Raw genomic sequence first — 22,821 nt, 5'->3', positions numbered from 1 at the left:
CGGGTTTTCATTGGTGCTGCATTGAAATTGTTGCACGCTTTTACTGCTAGGTGGCATTGCTGCGATCGGACGGTCAACTATGCACAGATCTGTCGGTTGACTAGCCGGATGATTTCTGATTTCTTTAGGAAATCATGATTCGTAGCAGCGGCCCATAAAAAATATTCCCCATCTCCTAGCCTGATTTTGTGTGCTATGCAAGGTCCAGCGTGAGCTTTGAGTTACTTCTTAATCAACGATGATGGTAGAACTCCCAAGTCCCAAGCACGACAACAGTAATAAGTTCAACAAAAAAAAGCACGACAACAGTGAACCAACCAGTTAGCTACGTTAGCTAATCCTCCGGATCAAGAAAAGGGTAGTCGGTGTAGCCAACAACAGGATCAGAGGTGTAGAACGTGCTCCTGTCATACTTATTCAGAACTGCGTTCCTCCCGAACCTCTCCGGCAGGTCGGGGCTGGCCAGGAAGAGCCGCCCGTACGCCACAAGATCAGCGTAGCCTTCGACGACGGCCTTGTCCCCTTCCTCCCGGTCGTACCCGCCGTTCACCATGAAGGTCCCCCTGAACGCCCTCCTGAACGGCAGCAGGCGGCGCGGGATCATCCGCTCGTTGACGCACATCCGCGGCTCGATCATGTGGCAGTAGAGGACGCCGAGCCCGTTCATGACGCCGATCACGTGCAGCCCGAGCGCCTCCGGATCGGAGTCCACGCAGTCGACGTAGTCGGCGAACGGGGAGAGGCGCACGCCGACGCGGCCCGCGCCGGCCTCGTGGCACACGGCCGCGATCACCTCCGCGGCGAAGCGGCAGCGGTTGTCCAGGCCGCCGCCGTAGGCGTCAGTCCGGTCGTTGACGCCGTCCTTCATGAACTGGTCGATCAGGTAACCGTTGCCCGCGTGGATCTCCACGCCGTCGAACCCTTCGACCACCGATGATGATCAGCGCCGCAGACTACGTACATAGCAAAGATGAGGAGGACATGCATGGTTGATCATTCATTACCGGCTCTCATGGCGTTCCTAGCGGCGATCCGGAAGTCGTTGACGATGTGGGGTATCTCCTCCGTCTCCAGCCTTCGAGGGGCCGCGAACTCCAGGACACTACCGTCATGGAAGACCTCAGGCGTCACCTGCTTATCCGTGCTCGACACCGGAGCTTGCCCATTAGGCTGGAACTCTGTATGCAACATGATTGAGACTTGACACTTTGATTCATCCATTCGAAAACGAACACGATAGGTACGAGAATAATCCTTTGAAAAGAAAAAGGTACGAGGATAATGTTCTACCGGTGGGCGAGACGCGGCCCGTGTGCCATATCTGGCAGAAGAAGACGGCGCCCTTGGCGTGTACGGCGTCGACCACCGGCTTCCACGCCTCCACCTGCTCCGGGCTCCACAGGCCGGGGACGTGCGGGTAGCCCCGCGCGGCCTCGGACACGGCGCAGGCCTCGGCGACGAGGAGGGCGCCCGGCGCAGCCCTCTGCGCGTAGTACACCGCGTTGTGCGGCTGGGCGAGGTTCCCGTACGACCTACACCGCGACAGTGGAGCAAGGACAACCCTGCGATGTGTTGTTCATGGCCGCGTCAAGTAAGTACTACTAGTACCGAAGATGGATGATTCTCAAGGAACGATGGGAGACCGGAATGGCATGGCATACTGGGGCCAGCGAGCACTAACAACCGAAGAAATAAGTTAACTGACCTGTGCGCAAGGTTGAAGCTGCCCATCTTGTATTGCGTCAGGAGAGGAGTCGTCGTCGTCTCCATGCTTCCACCGTCGTTCCCGCAGCACGGCCTTCTGCGTCAGCGAGAGTCGTCGCGTGCCCGCCGCTGCTGGCCTGCTGCTTCTTCCCGCTACTTGTACTTACTTAATAACGATCGAACGTGAGAGGAGACGGAGTAGTCCTCCACCTTCAGGGCTAGCTCCAGGCTGTTTAAATCTTCTGTTGCGATCATGTTGACATCGCCTTCATGTAAATCTTCTGTTGCGATCTGGTTGACATCGCCTTCGAATGGGGTTTGTCTAGATGTGTGTCATAATTATTGCACGTCTAAGAAACTCAATCAATCATAAACAAAAAAGAAAATAATAATAAAAATAAATAAATACCCACACGAATCTCTGCATAAGATCAATAACATAGGGTCTAGATATGTAATACTTATTTTTTGCGAATACGCAAAGCTTGCATATCATCTCATTGATAGTAAAAGAGAAAAAAAGATGACATACATGAGAAAAGAAAGAGGCACCACACAAGCTGTGGGAAAAGCAAAGAGGAACCCAACTCAGCACAAAACTCTCCTACCTCGAACTCCAGCCGGCAAGGCAAAGAGATGAGATACATGATATCTAGAAAATGTCACGACTATCGCCGGGCACCACCATCGCACGGCCACGACTCCATGGCAAGCCGGATCAACGTACCCCACCTATACTCCTAGAGGATCGGCAAGTGGGGTGCAAGACCTGGTCGGACAGGAAGGAGAAGCCATGGATAGAGCGTCGTTGAGGTCGTACATTGCGCCCTACATGACCACACCATTGGGAGCAGCCCAAACCAACAAAACGTCCAATATCTTCAAATTCAACACCAAACACATTGCGAGCAACCAAAACAGCGCCTTCATGAAGGGTACGACGTCGAGACGCCGCCGCTGTCCGATCTGGAGAACCAAACCAAGGGTTTCCCCCGGTACTCGAGTAGGGACACGGAGAAGAGGCCATGTCAGCGCCTCCAAGAAGGGGACGACACCTGCAGGTGTCGCCGCCGCCAGCATCGGCAAATGGAGTAGAGCTTTCGCCCCGGCCAAAGTCCGAACAATCCCAAGAACCGTTGGATCAGAATTTGAAGACATAGCAACCAACAGCAAGCCAGGACCACAACCATCGTAAGAAGAGCCACGCCCATCACCAAGAAAGGTGACATCGGGCGCCGCCGGACGCTCCACCGCCGAGAACCACCGCAGGCCAGAAATGGCCAGGGAGGCACGAATATGCTGCCATCAGCACACCACGGCTAGCCCGAGAGCACGAGGCATGGCCGGGATGAGGCTCCACTGCCGGGAGGACGCCGGACAGCAGGAGGCTAGGGACGCACCACCACGGCCAGCCTGAGAGGACGAGACATGGCCGAGACGAGCTCCGTCGCCGGGAAGACGCCGGACAGCCGGAGGGCAGGGGTGGGTGGCCGGACGTGGTGGAACGCAGCAGGGGGAGGGAGTTGACGCGTCGCGGCGGGCAACGCCGATGACGAAGGCGGGGAACACCCGCGGGAGACGCGGTGACGCAGACGGGAGGGAGACGCCGCCAGATCAGCCACTACGTGGAGCCACATGAGGGAACCGCCGGAATCGGCACTGGGAGGAGCCACGGGAAGGAGAGAAGACGTCGGATCCGTCGATAGGAGGCGCGCCGCCAGCCGCCAAGAGACCAGGCTGCAAGTTGCGGGACCCCGCACGAGAAGAGTCGCGCAACAAGGGGACACCCCGCCGGCGCCGCTGCTACGCGAGCTTCGCCCGGTGGCGGCGGAGGCGACGGTGAGGGTAGGCGCTAGAGGGGGGACCGGTGGCGGGCGACTGCCGCCCGTGTTGCCTAAGTTAGGCGACGTGGGGACCGAGCCATGTATATGTAATACTAGTTTAAAAGTGCGCGTGCATTGCAACAAGCGAACGACAAAAATTCACAAAAATTATAATGACCACCATAAAACAATTCAAGTTAATCAGATTGCGCCAACTAATGTAAATCCTATAAATCAAATCAATATTTAAGAATATAACTCATGCAAGAAAGAGAAACCTGAGCTTAGAAAAAAAGAGTAACATGCACACCATCCTGCCTTAATGGACGCTCCTTCTCGCGCTGCTAGTGGCCACCGCTGTGCCTCCTTGGCCTCGTGGGCAGATGTAGGGAAGGAGCAGATCCTGAAATCAAGGAGGCCGTGGACGGGAGTAGCCGCTCAGGAAAAAGAACCATCCAAAAACATTTAATATTATTATAAAGGTTGCTACAATTTTCATAATGTTGGCAGAGGCTAGAGCTACCATCCCGACATTCTATTGCTACATATCTCTATTTCTAATGGAGCAGTTGGTAGCCTTCGCCGGTCAATTTTCGTCCCATCTTTACTGGTTTTTTTCGTCCTAAAAAAATCTACGAAATTTCGTAGGTTAACCAGGAAAAACCCTCCGCTCGATCCACCCCTCGTGCGACCGCTCTCTTCCCCTCTCCTCCCGATGCGGCGCTGCCCCCATCTCTTGCTCCTCCGCCGCCGCCGCCCCTGCTTCCCCGATTCACGCATCTCACCCTCCCTCCTGCACTAGCATCCGCCGCCGCCAGTGCGTTGGCTGCCTCCCTCCCCCATCGCCGGCCACCTCTCGCCCCCATAACCGGTCGCCGCCTCGCCGACGACCCCGCCGCCGGGCAGGAGGAATGCTTCCACGCCTTCAACCTCCGCATCCACGACGTCGTCCTACAAGGTCGGCCCCCCATCCTCCCCACTGCCCGACGATGCCTCCCCTTCCTCCTGTGTCGCCTCCCTCGACCGTGTAGGCACGTCGACATAACCTGGACGCCGTCACTGCATTGATCATGTAGATCAGGGTGCCTGCGACGTGACACAGCCGTTTTCTTCGGCCGAGCACTGAAAAGGGGCTGACGGCTGCATCGCCATGCCATTTGTAGCTCAAGATTTGTAAGCCGCACAAGGTCATCTCTGCCGCTTCACTTCTGGTTCGCCTCTCTGCCCCTCCCAACGCATCTATCTCGTGATTTCAATAACTGAAGGTGCTGGTGGCCATCCTTGCCCTCTTCTCCTTCCCGTCCCTGACCTGCCATCCTCGTCCTCACTCACCCTGATTGGTGTTCTTGTGTTGCAGGGTTGAAGGTCAAGGTCGGCGACCTGTATGTCCACAAGTTGTCCCATGGCTGTTCACTGTGGGATGTGATCGAGAGGTGAGGCCTCTTTGCCTGTTGAACAGGTGCAGGGCCTCCCGCTTATTCCTACTTTCTTGCAGTCAAAGGACGGGGTTCGGTGAAACCAGAGCAAACTAAGGTCTATGGTTATCTCCCGAAAAAAGGGTGTATGGTTATTTTAATTCCCTGTTCTTTCTTTTAGAAAAGTCACTGTTATTCGTAGCCATATGGTACATGCATGTGTGTCAAGTTTCATTTGTAATAAATTACATTAGCTGAATTTAAACAGATTAAGTTTCCTAATGCAGGGCAAAAGCATAGTGTATTCAGTTTGATATTGTTCCCGTATTTATTTGTTCTGGGCATAGCTAAACTCTCAAATTGTAAAATCAATTTGTCCAGTTTACATATTTTCAATCAGAAGTCATCTTGTTTTGTTCATAAATTGTGTCATTTATAGTTTAACTTAACTCGTCATGTAATTATCTGTTTCTACCTATTGGAGGGCATAGCACATAACCTGTGGGCCAATGGGCTGAGGTTTTCAAATGTTATTTTACCCCTCGTGTCTATTATAGGCTAGATACATTTCTGCCATCTTATTAAGTACTCAGATTTCTATTTAATGAACTCAGATTTAAAGACAATAGTCCTTTCCCAATAATAAAAGATGTATTTTATGAGGTAGTACAGTCGTAGACTTTTCTTATGTTCTGATTTGTCATTCCACCTCACTGAAAGAGCTTGTAAATTTGTAATTGGTTCAACAAATAGCATACACTTTCTTTCGGTTTGAATAGTCTGAACTTTGTAGCTCAGCGGCTACTTTGCGGGTGTATTTAAATCTTTTGGCCACACTAGGAAAGGGCAGACTATTTTAGGTGATAAGTCGGTTGGTTAATGTTGTAGTCCCTTTTTTATTGGAATGTTTTATGTTTCTGTACATTAGTTTTGGTAGAAAATCCACATCTACTGTGGCATCTCTTCCGTTTTTGGTGTTCTCCTGAAAGAGCGAAGGGGCAAAGGGTTTCTTCAGTATTGCACAAGACTTTGATCTATCTGGTTGGTTCTGCTTCAGCTGGGGTTATTGGCTTATTGCCGATGTTTCCCTCTGCTCTATGGAGGCAGCGGCATATGTAGGATCCTGAATTGGGGTGTAAAGAGTAAAAGAAAAAAAACTCCACTAGACACGCACATTTTTCTTTTGAGGGGTACCCAGCCATGTGCGTATGCTCGAGCTATAGAGAAAAAAATTGTTGCTCACTCTGGAACCCATTGATCAATCGGGGGAATTGCAGTTCTGGTCTGATGGCCTTTTACGTGCTAGGCCAGCTGCTTAGTTAATGGCTTGAGGGGGAAATATAAAGGGTGTTAAATGATAGGAGGTGGGCAGGGCTGCTTTGCTACAAGGCACTAAATTTTCAGATTATTATAGCTAGCAAACTACACATATATGTATAAACCTTGGTCTGCAATTGGTAGTAGTACTTGTTTGTTACTGAACTTTGAAATTGGTTTGCGTAAATTTGGAATATGTCTTGACATATTTTACTCGGCCGCGGTTCAGCTGTTAGGTTTGCTTCAAAATTTTACTTTCTGTGAGCATCACTTTCTTAGGGCATCTGATTCCTAACAGCCCTCTAATGGAATTCATTATGCATATGCATTTCTCAATAGGGAACAAAGGAAAAACATCTATTATTACTAGGTAAAAAAACGCGGATGACAAAGTGAACCAAAAGCAGGCTCGAGGTTTCTTGTCCTAAGCACCTGACCTGAGATAGCTTCTAAAAAATCCATAATCAGAAAGGGTCAAGGAAAATTCATATGAGATCAGAATACAGTAGGGCATTGATCAAGCGATTTATTTAGAGGAGTATTTTATTACATGCGTGTGTAGTACGGGTTGTTGTTTCACAATAGTTTCCATGGCCTCTAAGCATCATTATTCATGTGTGAACTTTCAATATTTGTGATTTTGGTTCTGGTTGCATAAGAATTTATCGAATGCTTTTAGGATCCCAGCAAAGAAGGAAGCTAATAATGATGGACATACCTAGCATTTTCGGCCCCGGACATAGGTCCATTACTCTCTACGAGGGCATAAATCATCATCCAGATCCAGATTCCATTTTCAGGAATAAGACCGTCGCACAGCTGGGATGTGGCAATGGTTGGATATCCATTGCGCTTGCAGAAAAATGGTGCCCTTCCAAGGTTGGTGTCTCTTGTCCCGTCCGCTATCTCAGGTCAGGTGTCATTATTCATGTGTGAACTTTCAATATTTGTGATTTTGGTTCTGGTTGCATAAGAATTTATCGAATGCTTTTAGGATCCCAGCAAAGAAGGAAGCTAATAATGATGGACATACCTAGCATTTTCGGCCCCGGAGATAGGTCCATCACTCTCTACGAGGGCATAAATCATCATCCAGATCCAGATTCCATTTTCAGGAATAAGATCGTCGCACAGCTGGGATGTGGCAATGGTTGGATATCCATTGCGCTTGCAGAAAAATGGTGCCCTTCCAAGGTTGGTGTCTCTTGTCCCGTCCCCTGTGGACATTTATCTTATGATCCTCGTTACGTAAGTGGGAACTGCAGCAGTTTCACATTTGTTTATAAAAGTGGGAGCTCCATAGTTAGATATTTACCCAGGTTTGACGATATGATACTTCACAGACTTCTGATAATCTGCCGACAGTCTAAGTTAGTCGGAGCATCTGAGAAAACAATATATGTCCCCCTCCCCTGGTTTTTTCTCGTCCTGCCTCCCACCTCCCAATTCCCCCGCAGTAACGATCCCACCTCCCAGTTTCGTCGGTTTTTTTCGTCGATTTTTTATTCGTCCCCCTCCCACTGGTTTTATTCATTTTCATGCTTGATGTAAAGTTTAGTGTTTCTTTCCTTCTGTTTCATGGTAATGATGCGTTGGATATGCTTTAGTGAATGGAGGAATCTGAGAACACATAGTGATTTAACCTTACCCTGTTAAATGCTTACATGCATGTTCATTCTGTTCAACTAAAGATAACCACGATTATAGGGATATTATCTTTCTACAAGCATGTTTGTGCGTAGGTATAAACATGATTCTCACCACCCTTCCTAATTCGTAATGCAAATACTTGACTAATGTTGGATCTTGCATATGCAATGAATACTAATGAAGGCCATGTGCCTTTCTTATTTCATGCACTCTTTGCCCAGTTACCTACTTAGAGTTTCAGTTCGCTGCACAATTATCGTGCCACTGAAATATGTAATGTGAAACCCGCTCCCATCTGTTCTCATTTTATAAGAGTGCAACTTTTTATATAACAGGACCCTTCCAGGTGTTAGATTTATAGTTAATTACTACTTAGTTTACTATTCAGGATGTTCACACATTTTTCTTGGGTACAATTAATAATTTTCATTCTTTATGTAGGTTTGGAGATGACACGTACTAAAAATCTAATTATTTTCTCTTGTCGTTTTTTGTAGTTAATTCAAGGAGGACCCTACATCTAAAGGTAACAGAGCAGTTTATATCATAATTCCATTGCTAGATTTCTAGAAGAATGAAAAAGGGAGAAATGGTTGTTTCATTTGGTGTGCGAATCTGGTTTAAAGTGTGCCTGCTTATATCTGGCAGATCTTGGTTGCAAAAGTATATCAGGAAGATCTTGGTTGCAAAAGTGATCAGATATACTCCTCTGTACCAAAATATAAGACGTTTTTCTCAGTTCAATTGAACTGCAAAAATATCTTATACTTTCGTATGGAGGGAGTAATAGTCAACACAACCAGGTTGGTTCTGTAATTAAATGCCTAGCTAAGATCTTGTAATTTTGAATCAAATAGTTTGACTACACAAAGAATTATATTTACTTTGTGTAAGATCTTGTAATTCTGAACTATTCTAAATCAAATATTTTGTCTACTATTCTATATAGGTCTTAAGTAGCAAAGCTAGGCATTGTACATAATTTTGTTTTGCTTTGGATTTCAATTAACTTGGAACTGGGGGAGAAGTTAACAATAAGGTTCAACAAGGTTGGAACGTTGAGATATTAGGAACTGTGCATTAGTACTCCCCGTGAAAAACCGACCGGCAGGGAATGAGAATAGCCCACGAACTCCAGATTTTTTGATGGGTTTGTATTTGAATTTCTGTGTATTGATAGAAGTTTAAAGAAATATGGATAACAGTAAGCACATCATCCATACACACATGCACTCACACATGGTCAGTACCACCACTATCCTAATCATTTAACTACTGATTGGTTTTAATAACATTTTTCCCAGGCGGGGGCACATGCCATTTTTTCTCCTTCACCATGGACCCTGAATTTGCTGAACTCTGGGCGTGTCGATGGGCTGCTCAGCTTACATGTGAACTGGACGTGGCAAAGCTTATCCTGGAGACGAACTCAAAGCTATGAAAATTCATGTATACTGATTATCGAGCATTATGGTATGTTTTCCACGAGACTCAATTTGTTATGTCCAGAGGCATGGCTTTCAGAATAAATGCAGACTGTATGTTTACTCATTATCGTGATCTTTGTATATCTGTAACTACACCATACAGCTTGAGCCACTTGATGACCAACCTGCAATTAGATGTTACAAATATAAATGCAATATGTTAATTCTAAGGTGGCATCCAATTCCTAATAATTCATACCTGAAATAAAATTGTGATTTATTCGCTATCTTACTATCATATCCGTATCGAGCACAACCGAACTCCTCTTATATCCAGTGAGGCCAACTATCCAGAATCTTGTCACCATCTTAAATCCATTGATGTTTTTCTGTTAAAGGCTTTGTTCTATGTACATACTGAAATTAGCAAAGCCAAACTTTTAATCTGAAAATATCACTTTATAGTACTTTGGTCTGTAAATGTGTTGCGTTGCTGTATTTTAAAGATGCGGTTTGTATTGGAAAAGATTACATTAAAGATGGTGTCGATCCTGATGACGGGCTGCCTTGCAGAGCAAGGGACGGGGGTACAAGGCATGGTCTGCGGCGCCGCACCTTGTTGTTCCCTGCCGGTGGCGGGCGAGCTGCAGTGGCGCTTCTCTGTTGCGTGGCGAGGGACGGGGGCGGAAGGTGTGCATCTGCAGTGCCACTCCTAGGGCATGCCTCTCCGGCGACATTGCCGGCGTACACAACATACCTTACTACACGGGGATTTCATCTCTGAACTAAATATTACGTCCGAAGACTGAAACATCCAGAAGATTTATTGAGACTATTCATTGATGGTCTTTCTCTACTACACGAGGAAGGTAATTTATGTGCTTCTTTTTCCATTTCAATGTACCGTTGTGTTATTTCGGTTGAAAAAATAAAGTTTCTACATATTTTCATGGCTTATGAAAGGTAGCTGAGATCCGTTGTTTTATTCCTACTTATTGAGGAAATTTCTGTGAAGCTAAAGTTGAAGTTGTTCATCTTTTTTTCTACAATTTAGTACTCTTGACATAGTTCTAAAATTTATCATTTCAAAAGATCAGTGTAGTAGTGCAGGCTAACAAAACCGTATTTTCTACAGGCCTGAGGTAGACAAACATAACAACTGATGAAAGAAGAACATATTTGTACCTTGTTGCCCGCTGACTATATGCATGGTTGAATTGTAGTATGTGTGATACATGAGAATAATGTAATATGAAGTGAAACATGGTGGATAGGGCTTCGTGAATGAGCTGGCGGAGAAGATGTCAGTGGTGGAAGCGGAGATGTTATAGAAGATGTTGCGGGCGGTACCGGAGGAAATGGCCAAATGGGGTTCCTCGGAGCCGACAAGAAGGATGCTGCAGCGGCACATATTGGTTTCCATTTCCATCCAGAGAAGAACTTATGAACGGTATGTGCGCGATCCATTCATTCTTTCGTTTGATCCTTCCTTATTCCCCTCAACTCAGATTCTTTTTCTTTTGCACTTACATGGTTTTTATGGATCAATAAATTTAGTGACATTAATGGCAATGAGAATATCATATATCCATAAACTTCACATTGTTGTTTTTCAGCAGAATATGATGTTTGTCTCTTTTTCATATGGACTGCAATATGGTCGATGGTAGCTTGCTGAATAGGTTAAGCGAGACCCAAGACATAATTTCATTCCCAGAGTTTGACTTGCTGAATAGGTTAAAAGCCTACTACAAAATATATTAGACACGGAGTTTGTAAGGGTTACATGTATGCAATTTACATGGGTCTATCTAATGTTAGAGTTTCATGCCTCTAATTATTTGTATTTAGTATTCTAGCTATGGATACCAGTAGCATTAGTTCTTTTAAAGTACTGCATTTATAAACTTTACTATTTAGATAATGTATATGAAAATATCAAGTAATTATAAATGCCATTTATGATCACAAACGATCTTACCGGATGATTGTTTTCATGGCCTTCAAAGAAGAGATATCCTAGAAGTTGAGTGCAGTTGGAGGGGCCTCAGTCCTTTTGAGCCAAGAAAAGTAGATGGGGCATGTCCAAGCTATGAATAGTAGATGGGAAAGTGTTGAAATATTTTGTGTTTCCATGGTTTGTAAATGGTAGGAGGTATATGTAGTAACCTGTACGGTTTCAAGTGCCAAATTTCATGTGTAAAAGTTTGCTAGGGAATTCTGATTGTAGAATCTTGGAATAAGGGAACAAAATCCTACATGTGTCATATATTTAATTAATGGATAATAATAACAGACATGCTTTCATGAGATGATTAATCTTAAGCATAGAAGGGCATCCATGTGCCACCTATCATTTGTAATGCATAATAAAGAGTTCTATGTTTTTGTGTTTTGTGCATTAGATCTGATCCTATATGTTACCGAATTACATTGTAAGTAAAGTGGATCTCAATATTTTGGTATGTTATCAGCTATCTTTTCTATACATGTGAAATTCGATATGCAATTAGTAACAACTAACCTGCAATGAGTAGGAAGGCATAGTAATGTAATGAATAACCCAATATCGAATACTGATAATAATATCGACAAAACGTTCTTGATTTTTTAAGGCCCGTGGCAACGCACGGGCACTCTACTAGTACTATCAACACTTCAGTATAGCAATATAACTTGTATGTGGCATCGCCCAAAAAATTAGTACAACAAAAGGGCATGGAGTAAAAAAAACATGGTCCACAATCATCTACTGAAAAAATAAATTAAAAGGACAATGTTTTGTGTACCCACATGGGGATCAATGTTTTGTTTTAATGTTCTATGAAGCGGATGTGGCTCATGCCTCATGACATTTACAAGAGGAAAATTAAGAACATCTCTAGGTGCTAGCACTTTGCAGGAGCCTGCAAATCCAGTTTGGCTCCTCCAGTTAGTTCATGGTGTGCCGCTGCCTGCAGAAATAAATCAAGAGCCAGCACGTCCTTCAATGCCCGGTAGTGCGCCTAGCTATACAAATTTCACGTATTACATGCCAGCTTCTATACCACATCCGATGAATCAGGGAGGCGTAGGAATCCTATTGACCCCGCATGACCTGTGCGATATGATCAGGTCATCGTGTAGGCACACCGAGCATGGGTGTTTGCTTTGTTTTTCTTGATTGTGATGGTATCTTTCCCACGGATATGAACGCGAGTAACCATACTTTTTTTGGATTTAAATCTTGCATGCCTCAACTTTTCACATACGTATCTCTCCCTCTTTCTTACATATTTTTTATGCCTCTATCTCCCACGTTTCTCTCACTTCTCATGTACCATTCTCTCTCATGTGTCTCTCTCAAACTCTCAGATCTCTCTTTCTCTCTCTATCCTCTATTTGGCTAACCCGGATAACATACTAAAAATCATGGACGACCAAATTGAAAACTATGAAAATTTTGAGGAAATCATTTGAGCCTTCCTTCTATTTTATTTAAATTTCCTTTTCAAATTCCTTTTGAGCCTTTACAAAAATCCCATGACTTTTTCTACTTCAAGGTATACCTCCAAACTTTGCTGATATTTCTTCTATCTTTTTCCCAAGTTCCACCAAAAATCTTAATATTTTTGGACACTTATAAAACCTAGCCGTAGAGTTTGAATTTAAACTTTCAATCATGCCTATTTATATTTTATGGATCAAGATCATTTTTCTGAGTCCAGGTAAAATAACCCCATGCCCAAACTCTTCTCCGAGACCTCCTTTTCTTTATTCAAATCTATGTTTTTTCAGAAATAGAAAAAAAAACTGAAGGAAGAGAGAGAGAGCAGCGCCAGCCATCACTAGCCGCCAGGGAGAGCCTCGCTCGATCCAGATCCCCATTCTTTCGATCCCCCTCATCCTCCTCTTCATCCCCAGCCACTAGAGACACACACACGAGAGAGAGGTTCGGCCGTCGCCGGCCCTCGCGCGCTTACCTCCCACCCGAAACGCCGACGCCCGATGCCGCCTCTCCGGCGAGCTCCTCCTCTTCTCCTACCGTTTCCCTTCTTGCGTCGTTCTGCTCGAAGCAGTCATGCTCTGCCACGGTCCGCGGCGAGCGTCGCTAGCCCCCCTCCTTCCCTGCCGCTCCCCTCCTCCCATGGTGCTCCTCTACCCTGTTGAGTACGAGGCTGGCGAGTCCTGCCGTCGCCCCGAGGCAATCAGTTGCCGTCCTTCTCCTCGTTCCCTTTCTCTTCTCTGCCATGGCCACCCGCATGAGCTCGAGCTCGCCCCACATCTCCTTCCCATTGTCCTGCTTGCCGTCGCCTGGATCCGCGCCTCCCCATGCCCTGCAAGTCCCGCCACACCACCCTCCTGTGCATCGAGACGCGCCGCCGCCTCAAGTGCCTGCCTCGCCTCCCCGTGCATGGATCCGGTCACCCTTGAACCATTCCGGAATCCGGCGTGATCTGGCCGGAGAATGAATGCCGCCGCGTCTGGTCTTCCATGCCGGCGTGGGCTGGTACCTCCCCTACCTACATCTTCGGCGCTGCACAACCCATGTTTTTTTAAGATTGAAACATTTTTCTCAGGTTAAAAAAGGATTGCAGGTTAAATACTAAAAATGACAGGGACCTTTCTGTAAAAAGGACGCGACGGTAAACCCAAGAGACTCAACCCGTGCTTTATTATTATTATATTATGAAAATAGACTTATGACACATCTAGATGTGGTTTAGCAAAACTGTTTTTAAGGCATTTCTAATTGATCCCTTATCCGGTCATAAGAAAGTAAATTTGACTTTTTCCCTATAAATCGCACCAAGCCGATCCCTTATAAGGGTTAGTAGAGTAATTTTCTTACTTCATCCCCATTCTTCTCCTTATATTTATTCCGGCTCACGACGGCCGAGTAAAATTTCCTAACCCTCGCTTTCTCTCCTCTGCCTCCTCTTCTGCCCCTCGCCCCACCGCCTGCGCGACCCCTACCCTGATCCGCCGCCCTAACTCCTCCCGATTGCTGGACGTGGTGGCCACCGGTCCCCTCCGCCAATCCGCAACGCGGATGCGCGCCACCACGCCCGTAGGCCATTGTCCGCTTCCTCAAGTCGCCGCCGCTCGGCTGATCCGCCCGCCGTCGTGTCCTTCCTCCAAGTTGAGGCCTTCCCGGACCTCCCTCCAGCACGGCCGCCCACGAGGACCTAGTTTGGCGTCCATCAGCGGTCGTGGGGGATGTGGCTGGCGGAAATTACCGACCGCGAGACCCACAAGCGGAAGTAGGTTGGCTCGTTCCACATGTCTGAACTCGCAGACATGGAATATGGCCGGTGGCAGGTCCGGTTGTTGGGGAACGCAGTATTTAAAAAAATTCCCTACGATCACGCAAAATCTATCTAGGAGATGTATAGCAACGAGAGGAGAGTGTGTCCACATACCCTCGCCCCTCGCAGACCGAAAGCGGAAGCGTTTAGTAACACGGTTGATGTAGTCAAACGTCTTCGCGATCCAACCGATCCAAGTACCGAACGTACGACACCTCCGCGTTCAGCACACGTTCAGCTCGATGACGTCCCTTGAACTCTTCATCCAGTTGAGGCCGAAGGAGAGTTCCGCCAGCACGACGGCGTGGCGACGGTGATGATGAAGTTTACCAGCGCAGGGCTTCGCCTAAGCACTACGACGATATGACCGAGGTGTGTAACTCTGAAGGGGGGCCCGCACACGGCTAAGAGAAACTTGTGTGCCCTTTAGGCTGCCCCCTCCCACGTATATAAGGGGGGAGGAGGAGAAGGCCACTGATTGTGTTGCTAGGCCAGATTAGAAGTGAAATTCGCCTTTGAGGTTTAGGTTGGATGGTGAACTCCGTAGCTTATAGATTGTGGTTGTCCTCTTTGGATCAGTGTACTACTGCAGTTGCGCTAGTATATGTTGTTTTCATGCACCTGGTCTTTGGGTCAGTGAACAAGAGCTAGAGACACAAGGTGATAACACTGTTTCTGCCATTTGTTTCTTTCAGTTTTACTCATGGGACGCTGATGATTGATGGAGCAGGACCGCTACCGCTCCTCACCTACATAAAGCACGTGCCAGATCTGAGCCAGTGAAGGCACTGGTGCACGTGCGACGCATCATCGTTGTAATGGTGAATACCATATGAAGCCTCCTACTTGTAGCGGTGCAAGTTGTAGCCTTTTTGAAGTAGAGCAGCTTTGTCTGGTTGGCCTTCAATTATTTGTGCGTTGCTTGTGATCCTACTAGCTTAGTGTGTGATGTCTACTACACAACCTTCTTCTTGTAGACATTGTTGGGCCTCCAGGTGTAGAGGTTTGTAGGACAGTAGCAAATTTCCCTCAAGTGGATGACCTAAGATTTATGAATCCGTAGGAGGCGTAGGATGAAGATGGTCTCTCTCAAGCAACCCTGCAATCAAATAACAAAGAGTCTCTTGTGTCCCCAACACACCCAATACAATGGTAAATTGTATAGGTGCATTAGTTCGGCGAAGAGATGGTGAAACAAGTGGTATATGGATGGTAGATAAAGGTATTTGTAATCTGAAAATATAAAAACAGCAAGATAACTAATGATAAAAGTGAGCGTAAACGGTATTGCAATGATAGTAAACAAGGCCTAGGGTTCATACTTTCACTAGTGCAAGTTCCCTCAACAATGATAACATAATTGGATCACATAACTATCCCTCAACATGCAAAAAAGAGTCACTCCAAAGTCACTAATAGCGGAGAACGAACGAAGAGATTATGGTAGGGTACGAAACCACCTCAAAGTTATTCTTTCCAGTCAATCCGTTGGGTTATTCATATAAGTGTCACAAACAGCCCTAGAGTTCGTACTAGAATAACACCTTAAGACACAAATCAACCAAAACCCTAATGTCACCTAGATACTCCAATGTCACCTCAAGTATCCGTGGGTATGATTATATGATATGCATCACAAAATCTCAGATTCATCTATTCAACGAACACAAAGGACCTCAAAGAGTGCCCCAAAGTTCTACCGGAGAATCACGACGAAAACGTGTGCCAACCCCTATGCATAGGTTCATGGGCGGAACCCGCAAGTTGATCACCAAAACATACATCAAGTGAATCACGTGGTATCCCATTGTCACCACAGATACGCACGGCAAGACATTCATCAAGTGTTCTCAAATCTTTAAAGACTCAATCCGATAAGATAACTTCAAAGGGGAAACTCAATTCATTACAAGGGAGTATAGGGGAAGGAGAAACATAAGATCCAACTATAATAGCAAAGCTCGCGATACATCAAGATCGTGCCAAATCAAGAACACGAGAGAGAGAGAGAGAGAGAGAGAGAGAGAGAGATCAAACACATAGCTACTGGTACATACCCTCAGCCCCGAGGGAGAACTACTCCCTCCTCGTCATGGAGAGCACTGGGATGATGAAGATGGCCACCAGAGAGGGATTGCCCCCTCCGGCAGGGTGCCGGAACGGGTCTAGATTGGCTTTCGGTGGCTACGGAGGCTTCTGGCGGCGGAACTCCCGATCTATTGTGCTCCCGGATGTTTTTAGGGTATATGGAGATATATAGGCGGAAGAAGTACGTCAGGGGAGCCACGAGGGGCCCACGAGGGTGGAGGGCGCGCCCAAGGGGGTGGGCGCGCCCCCTACCTCATAGCCTCTTTGAAGCTTCCCTTACGTAGACTCCAAGTCTTCTGGGCTTCTTCTGATCCAAAAATAAGTTCCATGAAGTTTCAGGTCATTTGGACTGCGTTTGATTTTCCTTTTCTTCGAAACCCTAAAATAGGCAAAAAAAACAGAAACTGGCACTGGGCTCTGGGTTAATAGGTTAGTCCCAAAAATAATATCGAAGTGCATAATAAAGCTCAGAAACATCCAAAGTTGATAATATAATAGCATGGAACAATCAAAAATTATAGATACGTTGGAGACGTATCATCATCCCCAAGCTTAATTCCTGCTCGTCCTCGAGTAGGTAAATGATAAAAACAGAATTTTTGATGTGGAATGCTACCTAACATATTTATCCGTGTAGTCTTTATTGTGGCAAGAATATTCAGATCCATAAGATTCAAGACAAAAGTTTAATATTGACATAAAAATAATAATACTTCAAGCATACTAACTAAGCAATCATGTCTTCTCAAAATAACATGGCCAAAGAAAGCTATCCCTACAAAATCATATAGTCTGGCTATGCTCCATCTTCACCACACAAAATATTTAAATCATGCACAACCCCGATGACAAGCCAAGCAATTGTTTCATACTTTTGATGTTCTCAAACTTTTTCAATCGTCACGCAATATATGAGCGTGAGCCATGGATATAGCACTATAGGTGGAATAGAAGGGTGGTTGTGGAGAAGACAAAAAGGGAGAAGATAGTTTCACATCAACTAGGCGTATCAACGGGCTATGGAGATGCCCATCAATAGATATCAATGTGAGTGAGTAGGGATTGTCATGCAACGGATGCACTAGAGCTATAAATGTATGAAAGCTCAACAAAAGAAACTAGTGGGTGTGCATCCAACTCGCTTGCTCATGAAGACCTAGGGCATTTTGAGGAAGCCCATCATTGGAATATACAAGCCAAGTTCTATAATGAAAGATTCCCACCAGTATATGAAAGTGACAACATAGGAGACTCTCTATCATGAAGATCATGGTGCTACTTTGAAGCACAAGTGTGGTAAAAGGATAGTAGCATTGCCCCTTCTCTCTTTTTCTCTCATTTTTTTATTTGGGTCTTTCTCTTTTTTTTATGGCCTCTTTTTTCTCTTTTTTTGTTTGGGCTTCTTTGGCCTCTTTTATTTATTTATTTTTGTCCGGAGTCTCATCCCGACTTATGGGGGAATCATAGTCTCCATCATCCTTTCCTCACTGGGAAAATGCTCTAATAATGATGATCATCACACTTTTATTTTTCTTACAACTCAACAATTACAACTCGATACTTAGAACAAGATATGACTCTATATGAATGCCTCCGGTGGTGTACCGAGATGTGCAATGACTCATGAGTGACATGTATGAAAGAATTATGAACGGTGTCTTTGCCACAAATATGATGTCAACTACATGATCATGCAAAGCAATATGACAATGATGAAGTGTGTCATAATAAACGGAACGGTGGAAAGTTGCATGGCAATATATCTCGGAATGGCTATGGAAATGCCATAATAGGTAGGTATGGTGGCTGTTTTGATGAAGGTATATGGTGGGTTTAAGGTACTGGAGAAAGTTGCGCGGTACTAGATAGGCTAGCAATGGTGGAAGGGTGAGAGTGCGTATAATCCATGGACTCAACATTAGTCATAAAGAACTCACATACTTATTTCAAAAATCTATTAGTTATCAAAACAAAGTACTACACGCATGCTCCTAGGGGGATAGATTGGTAGGAAAAGACCATCGCTCGTCCCTGACCGCCACTCATAAGTAAGACAATCAATAAATAAATCATGCTCCAACTTCATCACATAACGGTTCACCATGTTGGGGATCGTAGCAGAAAACAAAAAAAATTCCTACGTTTCACCAAGATCAATCTATGGAGTCAACTAGCAACGAGAGGAGAGTTCATCTGCATACCCTTGTAGATCGCGAGCGGAAGCGTTCAAGAGAACGGGGATGATGGAGTCGTACTCGCCGTGATCCAAATCACCGATGACCAAGTGCCGAACGGACGGCACCTCCGCGTTCAACACACGTATGGAGCGGATGACGTCTCCTCCTTCTTGATCCAGCAAGGGGGAAGGAAAGGTTGATGAAGATCCAGCAGCACGACGGCGTGGTGGTGGATGCAGCAGTGATCGCAGCAGGGCTTCGCCGAGCTTCTGCGAGAGGGAGAGGTGTAGCAGGGGAGAGGGAGGTGCCAAGGCTTGAGGTGCGGCTGCCCTCCCTGCCCCCTTTATATAGGCCCCCTAGGAGGGTGCGCCGGCCAAGGGGGTGGAGTACCCCCCAAGGCAAGTGGAGGCGCCCCCTCCCTAGGGTTCCCAACCCTAGGCGAATGGGGGGGGGCAAGGGGGGCTGCACCAGCCCACTATGGGGTGGTTCCCCTCCCCACTTCAGCCCATGGGGCCCTCCGGGATGGGTGGCCCCACCCGGTGGACCCCCGGGACCCATCCGGTGGTCCCGGTACAATACCGGTGACCCCGAAACTTTCCCGATGGCCGAAACTACACTTCCTATATATAATTCTTCACCTCCGGGCAATTCCGGAACTCCTCATGACATCCAGGATCTCATCCGGGACTCCGAACAACTTTCAGATTACTGCATACTCATATCTATACAACCCTAGCGTCACCGAACCTTAAGTGTGTAGACCCTACGGGTTCGGGAGACAAGCAGACATGACCGAGACGACTCTCTGGTCAATAACCAACATCAGGATCTGGATACCCATGTTGGCTCCCACATGCTCCTCGATGATCTCATCGGATGAACCACGATGTCGAGGACCTAATCAATCCCATACTCAATTCCCTTTTGTCAATCGGTACGTTACTTGCCTGAGACTCGATCGTTGGTATCCCAATACCTTGTTCAGTCTCGTTACCGGCAAGTCACTTTACTCGTACCGTAATGCATGATCCCGTGATCAACCACTTGATCACATTGAGCTCATTATGATGATGCATTACCGAGTGGGCCCAGAGATACCTCTCCATCATACGGAGTGACAAATCCCAGTCTCGATTCGTGCCAACCCAACAGACACTTTCGGAGATACCTATAATGTACCTTTATAGTCACCCAGTTACGTTGTGACGTTTGGCACACCCAAGGCACTCCTACGGTATCCGGGAGTTGCACAATCCCATGGTCTAAGGAAATGATACTTGACATCCGGAAAAGCTACAGCAAACGAACTACACGATCTTTGTGCCATGCTTAGGTTTGGGTCTTGTCCATCACATCATTCTCCTAATGATGTGATCCCGTTATCAATGACATCCCCATGTCCATAGCCAGGAAACCATGACTATCTGTTGATCAACGAGCTAGTCTACTAGAGGCTCACTAGGGACACATTGTGGTCTATGTATTCACACATGTATTAAGATTTTCGGATAATACAATTATAGCATGAATAATAGACAATTATCATGAACAAGGAAATATAATAATCATTTTATTATTGCCTCTAGGGCATATTTCCAATAGTCTCCCACTTGCACTAGAGTCAATCATCTAGTTACATTATGATGAATCGAACACCCATGGAATTCTGATGTTGATCATGTTTTGCTCTAGGGAGAGGTTTAGTCAACGGATCTGCTACATTCAGGTCTGTATGTACTTTATAAATCTCTATGTCTCCATTTTGAACACTTTCACGAATGGAGTTGAAGCGACGCTTGATATGCCTGGTCTTCCTGTGAAACCTGGGCTCCTTGGCAAGGGCAATAGCTCCAGTGTTGTCACAGAAGAGAGTCATCGGGCCCAATGCATTGGGTATGACTCCTAGGTCGGTAATGAACTCCTTCACCCAGACTGCTTCGTGTGCTGCCTCCGAGGCTGCCATGTACTCCGCTTCACATGTAGATCCTGCCACAACGCTTTGCTTGCAACTGCACCAGCTTACTACCCCACCATTCAAAATATACACGTATCCGGTTTGTGACTTAGAGTCATCCAGATCTGTGTCGAAGCTAGCATCGACGTAACCCTTTACGACGAGCTCTTCGTCACCTCCATAAACGAGAAACATTTCCTTAGTCCTTTTCAGGTACTTCAGGATATTTTTGACCGCTGTCCGGTGTTCCATGCCGGGATTACTTTGGTACCTTCCTACCAAACTCACGGCAAGGTTTACATCAGGTCTGGTACACAGCATAGCATACATGATAGACCCTATGGCCGAGGCATAGGGGACGACACTCATCTTTTCTCTATCTTCTGCCGTGGTCGGGCATTGAGCCAAGCTCAATCTCGTACCTTGCAATACAGGCAAGAACCCCTTCTTTGACTGATCCATTTTGAACTTCTTCAAAATCTTGTCAAGGTACGTACTCTGTGAAAGACCAATGAGGCGTCTCGATCTATCTCTATAGATCTTGATGCCTAATATATAAGCAGCTTCTCCAAGGTCCTTCATTGAAAAACACTTGTTCAAATAGGCCTTTATGCTTTCCAAGAATTCTATATCATTTCCCATCAACAGTATGTCATCCACATACAATATGAGAAATGCTACAGAGCTCCCACTCACTTTCTTGTAAATGCAGGCTTCTCCATAAGTCTGCATAAACCCAAACGCTTTGATCATCTCATCAAAGCGAATGTTCCAACTCCGAGATGCTTGCACTAGCCCATAAATCGAGCGTTGGAACTTACACACCTTGTTAGCATTCTTAGGATCGGCAAAACCTTCCGGCTGCATCATATACAATTCTTCCTTAAGGAAACCATTAAGGAATGCCATTTTGACGTCCATTTGCCATATCTCATAATCATAGAATGCGGCAATTGCTAACATGATTCGGACGGACTTCAGCTTCGCTATGGGTGAGAAAGTCTCATCGTAGTCAACCCCTTGAACTTGTCGATAACCCTTAGCGACAAGCCGAGCTTTATACATGGTCACATTACCATCCGCATCTGTCTTCTTCTTAAAGATCCATTTATTTTCTATGGCTCGCCGATCAACGGGCAAGTCAGTCAAAGTCCATACTTCATTTTCATACATGGATCCTATCTCGGATTTCATGGCTTCCAGCCATTTATCGGAATCCGGGCCCGCCATCGCTTCTTCATAGTTTGAAGGTTCACCGTTGTCTAACAACATGATTTCCAAGACAGGGTTGCCATACCACTCTGGTGCGGAACGTGTCCTTGTGGACCTACGAAGTTCAGTAGCAACTTGATCTGAAGTTTCATGATCATCATCATCAACTTCCTCTCTAGTCGGTGCAGGCACCTCAGGAACATTTTCTTGAGTTGTGCCACTTACCGGTTCAAGAGGTAATACTTCATCAAGTTCTACCTTCCTCCCACTTATTTCTTTCGAGAGAAACTCTTTCTCTAGAAAGGACCCATTCTTGGCAACAAAGATCTTGCCTTCGGATCTGAGGTAGAAGGTATACCCAACAGTTTCTTTAGGGTATCCTATGAAGACGCATTTTTCTGACTTGGGTTCGAGCTTTTCAGGTTGAAGTTTCTTGACATAAGCATCGCATCCCCAAACTTTTAGAAACGACAGCTTAGGTTTCTTCCCAAACCATAATTCATATGGTGTCATCTCAACGGATTTCGAGGGAGCCCTATTTAAAGTGAATGCGGCAGTCTCTAAAGCATAGCCCAATATGATAGCGGTAAATCGGTAAGAGACATCATAGATCGCACCATATCTAATAGAGTGCGATTACGACGTTCGAACACACCATTATGTTGAGGTGTTCCAGGCGGCGTGAGTTGTGAAACTATTCCACATTTTCTTAAGTGTGTGCCAAATTCGTGACTCAAGTATTCTCCCCCACGATCTGATCGCAAGA

General features: G+C 45.9%; 1 protein-coding gene and 1 long non-coding RNA gene across 10 annotated transcripts; one reads left to right on the top strand and one right to left on the bottom strand.

Moving 5' to 3' along the window:
• Positions 1-210: 210 nt before the first annotated feature.
• Positions 211-1,881, bottom strand: LOC119304197 (12-oxophytodienoate reductase 1-like). Its single transcript, XM_037581370.1, has 4 exons — positions 1,706-1,881; positions 1,291-1,562; positions 1,005-1,178; positions 211-921 (listed from the first exon to the last, which is right to left on the bottom strand). Exons 1-4 carry the CDS (start codon positions 1,768-1,770, stop codon positions 335-337), a joined length of 1,098 nt encoding a protein of 365 aa, XP_037437267.1. The 5' UTR covers positions 1,771-1,881; the 3' UTR covers positions 211-334.
• Positions 1,882-4,224: 2,343 nt separating this feature from the next.
• On the top strand, positions 4,225-11,646 carry LOC119304198. 9 transcript variants are annotated; one of them, XR_005148162.1, is made up of 10 exons: positions 4,225-4,485; positions 4,691-4,792; positions 4,885-7,170; positions 7,254-7,453; positions 8,407-8,435; positions 8,558-8,712; positions 9,214-9,382; positions 9,910-10,205; positions 10,611-10,786; positions 11,346-11,646. It is a non-coding gene; the product is annotated as an uncharacterized LOC119304198 (long non-coding RNA). The 9 variants fall into 9 exon arrangements; XR_005148161.1 differs by having other exon boundaries at positions 4,225-4,738; positions 4,885-5,060; positions 6,939-7,170; XR_005148164.1 differs by adding an exon at positions 10,472-10,478 and having other exon boundaries at positions 4,225-4,738; positions 10,560-10,786.
• Positions 11,647-22,821: the final 11,175 nt, after the last annotated feature.

Source organism: Triticum dicoccoides, chromosome 5A (genome assembly GCF_002162155.2).
Source record: "Triticum dicoccoides isolate Atlit2015 ecotype Zavitan chromosome 5A, WEW_v2.0, whole genome shotgun sequence".
In the NCBI taxonomy this organism is placed as follows: Eukaryota; Viridiplantae; Streptophyta; class Magnoliopsida; order Poales; family Poaceae; genus Triticum; species Triticum dicoccoides.
The sequence above is the reverse complement of the archived record's forward strand: the minus strand, read 5'-3'. Positions and strand labels throughout refer to the sequence as shown.